Here is a 9399-nt window from a genome sequence, read left to right on the forward strand (position 1 = left end):
GAGTCTTCTCTCTTCTTTCTCTCTCCTCTCTTCTCTCTCTCCTCTCTCTCTTAATTTCTTTTCATTATAGACTAGGGTTGACCCTAGTTAAGGGCTCTGAACTAGTGTCGCTGCGACCATCCGTCATGCTAGCCTTAATCCGAATATTTCTGAGCACCGTTGGACTCTATTACCATGAATCCCTATTGTGTTTTATGAACCATGGTTTGATTGTCTTTTCATGATTTGACTAGTTGGACTGGCCAGAGCCGATTGACCCAGATCGTCGGACGCTGCATCTAGTCGACCCTATTCATCCAAATTGTTAACCACCGTTGGACCTCTAATTGATAACCCTTGATTTAAACTCTTGATTTGATATATGATTTTTGATCAAATGAATTGGATTTTATTGCACTGACTGATTCAAATAATTAGGCATTGTTATCAAGTTGGTCTTGTATATCTTTTTATACAATTCTATTTTCATGATCAGCCTTGGTTTTGTATGAGGCTATAGTCATCCAAGCAGAAAGAAGCCCGACAAGATTTTAAACTCTAGTTTCTCTCTTTTTCTATTTTTTTCTCTTAGTATTTTCTCTCTCTAGCTTGATCCGAAGAAATTTTGGTTAAAGGGACTCAAAGGGTAGTCTTAGATTACTACATAATGGTGGAACCTTTAGTGGATCAGTAGGGAGTTCTGGGTTGTCGGATATCTTGGATAATTTTTGATGTTGATTTGGTTCTATAGGATAACAATCTTTTGGACAAGAAGATATTGAGCAGGATTTTGCGCACTCCGGTTTGGATTGTGGCACTCTGTCTGGGTTCTCAGCAAAGTGGTAAGAATTCTTGTATACTGACCTGCATGATATAGATATTTTTGTACCTATATGTATTTTATGCTAATGATCTAGATAAGTAAGAAGCAAGAATGATTTTATGATCGTTTTGGTATTTAATTGTAATTTGATCATATTACTTGTGATTGATAGTATGATGGGTGCATATATGTACATAATTTATACTTAAATAATAGGACTAATGGATATGGTGCTTTGGACTAATCACGTAATATTGATTGCCCTGTTACGGATGAAAAATATGACCGTGGTTAGTCTAAAGCCAGAAATAAAGTTTAAAAAAATTGATTGATGGATGTGAACTTAATTAAATGAATAAAGACTTTGAGCTCATCTCGTTATCATTGGTTGCCCTGTCACATACTGAAAATATGATACTACTATTTATGCCATGACATGCTAGAAATGTAAAGCTATTGTTTGTTCCATCACTGGCTATAAATGTGAAACTACTGGTTGCCCCATCAAAAGCTGAAAATATGATATTATTGGTTGCCCCGTTACAGGCTGAAAACGTGATACTATTTGTTGCCCTGTCATGGGATGGAAACATGATCAGAATTAGGCACAAAGTAAAAAAGACAATTTATTCAGATAAAGTTAAAAAGGAATGGAACAATGTATTAAGTAAAGAAAAAACATCTGTATAAGCATTGTTAACAGACGCAATTACATGTACAATTTAAATACATATTAGACGGCAAACAGAATATTAAGCATATAGAGCAAGTTTAAATATTAAGCACAAATTAAAGCTATAAACAGAATATTAAAGCATCAAGCAAAATCACCCGATGGATGTATGCCGGCTGAGATCCGTAGCAGAGAAGGGCGGTCAGCCGGAGGAGGGTGGTCGACCGGATCAATAAATGGCTTCGACAAAAGGAGGAGAAGGAGGAGGAGGGGGAGGAGGAGGAGAAGGCAAGCGGAGATGGGGATGAGGAGAAGGCGATACATCTGCAGGGAAGCTTTGCGGTGGGTACGGGCAAACGGAAGGAGGAGGAAGAGGGAGAGGAGGAGAAGGAGACCGGCCAGAAGGAGGAGAAGGAGCAGGAAGAGGGGGTGGAGGAGAAGGAGGCCATCTAAGAGAGGGAAAATTAGATGGGGACCAGCGCAGCGAGGAGGAGGCGAAGGCAGAGTTATTTGGGCTGAGAAGGGTCAATTTAGGGCTGAGAAGGTTTAATGGAAGGGGTGATCGGGCTATTTGGGGATAAAACTAGCTTCCGATGATGCATAGAAGTGTCATCCTAAGATTGGCTTTTGACGATGCTTTTAAACATTGTTGGAAGCCAATATTAGGACGACGCTTCAAAGCGTCGTGCTTTCAACTTGGTTTCCGAAGACGCTTTTAAGCATCATCAGAATTCAATATTAACATGTTGGTTTCGCACAGCGCTAATAAGCGTCGTCTTAGTGTAATTCCTGCCCCGACGCCACTAAAAAGTGTCGGCAAATTTTTGCAGGGTGATTAAATTGCTAACGCTTCTTTTTAGCATCGGCGCATGAGAGTCGGAATATACTATTTTTCCTGTAGTGTTGTTATTCCATTCCAGCTCTGCTTGTTCTTCCTCTAAGAGTTGTATTTCTCGATGGGTGTTGGTTTGTTCTGCTTTAAGGAATGTGAGTCGGTCCCGATGCGCAATTTATCTTTTGAAGCCTTGGAGGGGTAATTGATAGAATTTCTTTTTAAGCCTAAGAAGTGGCTTGTATAAAGCAAGGATTAATGACCTCCCGACTATTTCCAATTTCAAATAATATAATTTTCTTAGAATCCTTTCTTTCTTTATAATAAAGTAGCTAGATTTGTAATAATTTCTTTACTAACGACTGAACTTTAGATCAAAGCAATTTTTTAAATTGCTAATATATAGCAAACTCCTTACTCTTTGGATTCAGAAGAAGGGCCAATGAATAAAATTTACTCTTGACTTTAAATAAAAAGGCATCACAAATCCGATTAATTGTTGTTGAACAATATTTCATGGGTTTAATATGTAGGTGGATAGGGCGATATAAAAAGGTCTGAAATGGGATAGATGTAAAGGCAAAATGGAATGGTTTCAGGGAGCTAAAGAATATCTAATACTTTGAAATCTATTTCAATAGAGATTATTCACTCTTTTATAGTGTTTAATACACACACACACACACACATATATATATATATATATCATGTGCATGAGTGCGTAATTTTAGATTCTTTATTCTTGCTATCTTTTTCATCAGAATTTTTTAAAAATCTTCAGTTTTTTTTAATTTATGAGTCTTTGTTTTTAATGGAGATATTCCAGAACTCAGAATTTCTGGCCTTTGTGTCGGAAAATAAAAAATCGTGAAGTATATGAGGACCCAACATGGCTCCGCCTCTAGCGAACGGTTTGTGGTTCTGGGGTCTGCCAGAGGTGGGTATATATTTATATATATTATAAGTAAACAATGTTGATTGTACATTTTTTTGACCATGTGCTCTAACACCAAGACTATCAAACCTTTTGATCTCTATGATTGGATACACACAATAGACTGCATGTGCGGCCTGCAGAGCAAGTAGTTTGTGTGAAACCTTCATACCTAACCTCATAGACTCTTCAACTGCATTATTAAGCATGACTGGTTCCATGTCCTGGTCTATATATACCGATCCTCTCCACACCTTCTTATGCCGCCAAATACCCTCATTTCCTCTAAAGATTTAATTTCGTATAGGAAAGAGATGGCTTGCCATATCCTCCTCTTTGCTCTCCTTGCCCTGGCTTCCTCTCGTGTGATGGCCTCCGATCCCAGCCAACTTCAAGACTTCTGCATTGCTGACCTCAAGTCCCCTAGTAATTACTCTTCACTCTTATCATTAATTGGTTAATTTCACCGTAATCCTTAGTTGCTTAGCTTCTTCCTTTGGATGCAGTCCTTGTGAATGGTTTTGTTTGCAAGCCACCAATGCACGTGACAGCGGACGACTTCTTCTTCTCCGGCCTCGATATGCCAGGCAACACGTCGAACCAGCTTGGGTCCAAGGTGACGCAGGTGAATGTGAACCAAATTGCAGGGCTCAACACCCTCGGCATCTCCTTGGCTCGAATAGACTATGCACCTTACGGTCTCAACCCACCACACACCCATCCCCGGGCCACCGAGATCCTTACATTGTTAGAAGGCACGCTCTATGTCGGCTTTGTCACATCCAACACCAACAACGGCAACCTTCTCTTCACTAAGATGCTCAAGAAGGGTGATGTCTTTGTGTTTCCCGAAGGTCTAATCCATTTCCAATTCAACTACGGTCCAACGCCTGCCGTGGCCGTTGCAGCCCTAAGCAGCCAGAACCCTGGAGTGATCACTATAGCCAATGCAGTCTTTGGATCAAACCCACCCATCTCTGATGCGGTTTTGGCCAAGGCCTTCCAAGTGGGCAAGGATACGATCAAGTATCTCCAGGCTCAGTTCTGGGTGGATAACAACTAGTGAAGAAGGCCACAAACGGCGTAGTGAAAGTGTCAGCACATATGGTTCATCTTGTGAATTGCTTCCACAAAGCGATTGTTTGGCATATGGTTAAATAGGTGTCTGTTTAGTCGACCAATAAGAACACCCGCTGGTTTAGAGGTGTTCATTTGTTTGGTGTACGTGTATCGTATTGTATATAATTTAACTTCATAAGGATTAGAAATTTCTCTTTCTTATTATAGAGTTTTTTATATAAATGTATTGTTTGTAAAGAATATCAGGCAAGAAGAAGTCTGGAAACAGAGGAGAACAGATGCTACTGACTTCCTTTGAATGAATGAATAAAATACATGACTACAGTTACGATATATATAAGACGATCTGTTACAACAGTTTAATGGAACTGATAACCAACTAACTGTGATGAACAGTATTAACTAACTGCAGAAAACCCGGTTAACCATCAGCCGAAGATCAGTTCGGCAGTATCTTGAAGCTTTGAATCTCAACACTCCCCCTCAAGATGGAGCATACAAATCATGAATGCCCATCTTGCGAATCAGGTTATGGAATCTGGCAGCTCCAAGCGGTTTCGTAAGTAGATCAGCAAGCTGAATTGTGCTGGATACATGAAATGTTTGAATTGTTCCTGATTGAATCTTCTCTCTTAAAATATGGCAGTCGATCTCAATGTGTTTCGTCCTCTCGTGAAACACTGGATTAGCGGCTATATGAATCGCTGCTTGATTGTCACAAAGTAGTAATGCTGGTTTTGTATGTTCCACATCCAGATCCTTTAGAAGATTTAATAACCATGTAATTTCACAGCAGGTAGATGCCATGGAGCGATACTCTGCTTCGGCTGAAGACCTTGAAACTGTGCGTTGTTTCTTTGACTTCCACGAGATGAGTGATTCACCAAGAAAGACACCGAAGCCTGTGACAGACCTTCGCTTATCCGAGCAAGCTGCCTAGTCTGCATCACAAAAAGCCTTCAAATGAAGTTCAGATGTTGATGGTAAGAATAACCCCTGCCCTGGTGTGGCTTTCAAATATCTTAGTATATGATAAGCAGCTTCTAAATGTGGTTGTTTAGGTGAATCTAGGAATTGACTCAACACTTGCATAGAATAATTCAAATCCGGTCTTGTTATGGTGATATACAACAATCGCCCTATCAATCTTCTATAAACGGCAGGATCTTCAATCAGTTCTCCCTCGAATCGACTTAATTTCAAGTTTTGCATCATTGGATATCTGGCTGGCTTTGAACCGAGGTATCCTGCATCTTCAAGAACTTCCAATGCATATTTTTGCTGACAGATAGATATGCCATGTGAGCTTCTAGCAATCTCAAGTCCAAGGAAGAATTTTAAGGTCCCCAGATCTTTGAGTTTAAACTGTGCATCAAGAACCTGCTTAAGATGATTTATGTAGACAAGATCATTACCTCCAATTATTATGTCATCCACATACACAAGTATAGCAGTATATGAGCAGCCATTTCTCATTGTAAACAAGGAGTAATCAGCCTTAGACTGAGTGAAACCATGGGAAGTAAAGAATGATGATAATTTTGCAAACCATTAGCGTGAGGCTTGTTTTAATCCGTATATGGATTTATTCAGTCGACAAACCATGCGCTTTCCTTTCTCCCCCGGCTGCTCATAACCAGGAGGCAGATTCATGTATACCTCCTCTTGTAAATCACCATGTAGAAAGGCATTGTTAACATCAAGTTAAAACAAATACCAATTCTTGACTGCTGCAACAGCTAGAAGAGTTTTGACAGTCACTAATTTTGCAACCGGGGAGAATGTGTCATGATAGTCAATACCAGCTTGTTGGGTGTACCCTTTGGCAACTAAACGTGCCGTCTTCCTCTCTTCAATGCCATCAGCTTTAAACTTACGTTTGTAAACCCATTTACAATCAACTGGTGCTTTTCCTGCTGGTAATTCAATGATGGTCCATGTATTATTGACTAGAAGTGCCTTTATTTCAGCATCCATGGCTTCACGCCACTCGGGAGACATGGAGGCTTCAGCATAATCCTTTGGTTCAGTTGAGGAGGAAATGGACAAGGCAAAAATCCGAAGTGGTGAAGAAAGCCCTGCATAACTCAGGAAGTCTGAAATGTCATGAGCTGTTCTTGATTGTGCAGTGGGCATTTGTTGTTGAGTGGACGATTGAGAATAAGGAGTAGATGATGCCAAGCTGCAATAAATACTCCTTGAGATAGGTAGGAGGATGCTTTAGTCTAGTGGATTTTCTGACCTGCTGATTTGGAGAATGGAAGAGAGAATGTACTAATGAAGGGTGTAGTCTAGATGACTGTCTAGGTATTTGGGTAGGAGGCCGAGCATGAGGTGGAATTGAAGGTTGATTTGTGGGCATGGTAATTGTAGGAGAGTGTGAAGAGGGAATTGAAGGAGAAGAGTTGATTTGGAATGTGCCATTGGGCGTGCCAGTGGGCATGCCAGTAGTTGTACCGGGTGCTGAAACAGGGAAACTAGAGGTCTGTGTGTTGTATTGTTGAAGAGCTGCAGGCATATTTGCATTTGATGTAATGAAATGGGGACAAAAAATAGTATCATGAGATGAGGAATGCAGTGTTGAAGGAATGAGGCTGTGCTGAAAGGGAAACACAAACTCATGAAATACAACATCCCGGGAAATGAGCATTGTTTTGGTCTGAATATCATAAACTTTATAGGCCTTCATACCATGAGGATACCCAATGAATACACATTGTTTGGCTCGAGGTTCAAATTTTGATCGATGTCTACGTAGAGTAGAGACATAACACAAGCAACCAAACACTCTTAAATGTGTGTAAGATGGTTTTGAAGAAAACAACACTTCATATGGAGATCGGTTGGAGAGTTTTGGTATGGGAATTCTGTTTATGAGATAAACAGCAGTGAGGATGCAATCACCCCAAAATTGTAATCGTAAATTTGCTTGAAATCTCAATGCTCTAGCAACATTAAGAATGTGCTTAGGTTTCCTTTCCACTACACCATTTTGTTGTGGGGTTTCAACACAACTAAGTTGATGAGTGATTCCTTTTGTGGCATAAAAATTTATCATGTTAGATTCTTGTCCATTGTCTGACCTGATGACCTTGACTTTGGCAGAAAACTATACTTCAACTAAAGTGCAAAAGGATTGAATGATGTTTTGGGTTTGGGACTTGGACTGCATAAGATATACCTAAGTAGCTCGACTGAAATCATCCACGATGGTGAGGAAGTATTTGGAACCGTCAAGTGAAGGTGTGGAAAAAGGTCCCCATATGTCACAATGGATCAATTCAAAAGCAACATTTGAGACATGGCTTGTGTGTGGAAAGCTTAGTCTCTGTTGTTTAGCAAGAGGGCAAACGACACAGTGATTATTCATGCCAACATGTATTTCAGGTACAGATTTATTTAGCATGGTAAGGCGAGGAAAAGATAGGTGTCCTAGCCGACGATGCCATTGATCAAAAACATGGAAACTATCAGTCAAACTTGCAGAGGAAGATAATGGGGAATACATGGAGGTGTTGGCAACAGGTAAGGATTTCGGTGCTGTTCCAGCAGCAGAAGAAGGAATCGTTGCATGATTGTTGTCTACTTGAAGGTGGTAGAGGCCATCTTCAAGTTTTCCCATTCCAATCGTCGTCCAACTCAACAAGCCCTGTATAAAACAGAGATTCGACAAGAAAATCAGGCAACATTGATTCATTTCTGTCAGTTTGCTGGCTGAAATGAGATTGAAAGAGAAGCTTGGAACACAAAGAACATCCTTCAAAGTGAGGAATTTGGAAATCCTGACTGATCCTGTATGAGTTACAGGTACTCTCTCTCCAGTAGGAAGTCTAACAGTAGCACTTACTTGAGATTCGATGGTAGAAAAGAAGGAGGTTGAACACACCATATGATTCGTGGCACCGGTATCAATGATCCAAGGAATATGTGCTTGATTTTGAGGTAAGGTGCTCATCGAACAAGTAGAATTACCTGAGAAACCAGCTGCTGCAGATTTGATCTGTAAATTCCCGACCTGATTTACTGATGGTTGTGATGACTTTTGCACAGCAGTGCTTGGATCATGGGATTGCAGTTGAGGCTGTAGGATGGAAAGAATCTTATGACACTGCTCCGGGCTAATCGTGACCTTGGAGAGGTCAGGCAGGTATTCTGGCATCGAGGTGTATGAGATCTGGTTTGCCACAGAAGGTGTTCCTCCTTTTCCTTTTGTGAACTTGAAGCCGGGTGGAAATCCATGAACTTGAACAAGGGAGTTGCTGGATGCTGGTTTACTTTGACTTGGTAGTCTGTTTAGTCGACTGTATCTTGATGCTGGACAATTGAAATCAACACTAGTATCTATTTTCTAGCCATTACTGGGAGTGCTCCTATGTCATTGTCTTCTAAAGGAAGCAGGTTGTTTGCTTCTTTCCTAGCCTTTCTCCAAATTAAGTACTATATCAATTAATGTACCATAATTCAGGACACTATCTGGTGTCCCAGTTATTTGAACTCCAAGATCAAGCTTGATTTTGATGTCCTAGTTATCACACAACATCATCTAATTTAACCTTTTATCTATTTTATAATATGAATAAATTAGATAAAGCTATTAGAAAAGTATTTTGCCCAATTTTTTTTTATGGGCCAGCCATCAACAAATTTGACAGGAAAAACTCTATTTTAATTTGTAGTGAAAGATTCTAGTTTACAAGAAAGTCTCTCTTTTTCCTTTTTTTTTATTTTTTTTTTATGATAAGAGAGGTAATAACCACCCTACCTTTATTAAGGAATTGAAAAAGGAGATATAATAGATGATGCTCCTGCTGCTACACCTAAGAGGGAGGAGTAACAAAGAGTGGAGATATACAACTTCAGAAAAACCGAGATAGAGTAGGTATTACAAGCTTTCATCAACTGAAGGAAGAGAACCATCTTGACTTATAAAAGGAATAGGGTAAAGAGATCAAGGGTTGAAAACTGGTCTACACTAGCTGAAGGCTGAAAGTATCATCATTTGAAGGCATAGATGACTAAGAGTCTGAAAACAAAGATGACCGACAATCCAGTAGTTTAGAAGCAAGTCAATCCAACTA

General features: G+C 39.9%; 1 protein-coding gene across 1 annotated transcript; it reads left to right on the forward strand.

The window, feature by feature from the left end:
* The first annotated feature begins 3519 nt into the window (after window positions 1-3519).
* Window positions 3520-4322, forward strand: LOC148700046 (putative germin-like protein 2-1). The gene is made up of 2 exons (XM_088710426.2): window positions 3520-3667; window positions 3748-4322. Exons 1-2 carry the CDS (start codon window positions 3556-3558, stop codon window positions 4302-4304), a joined length of 669 nt encoding a protein of 222 aa, XP_088566552.2. The 5' UTR covers window positions 3520-3555; the 3' UTR covers window positions 4305-4322.
* The last annotated feature ends 5077 nt before the right edge of the window (window positions 4323-9399 follow it).

This window comes from Phoenix dactylifera, chromosome 14 (assembly GCF_051530095.1).
Source record: "Phoenix dactylifera cultivar Ajwa chromosome 14, Ajwa_hap1_PhDact_Kaust_v1.1, whole genome shotgun sequence".
NCBI classification, from domain to species: domain Eukaryota; kingdom Viridiplantae; phylum Streptophyta; class Magnoliopsida; order Arecales; family Arecaceae; genus Phoenix; species Phoenix dactylifera.

Coding starts and splice junctions, on each gene's coding strand:
- LOC148700046 (XM_088710426.2), top strand. CDS start 3,556: ATGGCTTGCCATATCCTCCTCTTTGCTCTCCTTGCCCTGGCTTCCTCT. Junction 3,668..3,747: donor TGCTGACCTCAAGTCCCCTA/GTAATTACTCTT, acceptor CTTTGGATGCAG/TCCTTGTGAATGGTTTTGTT.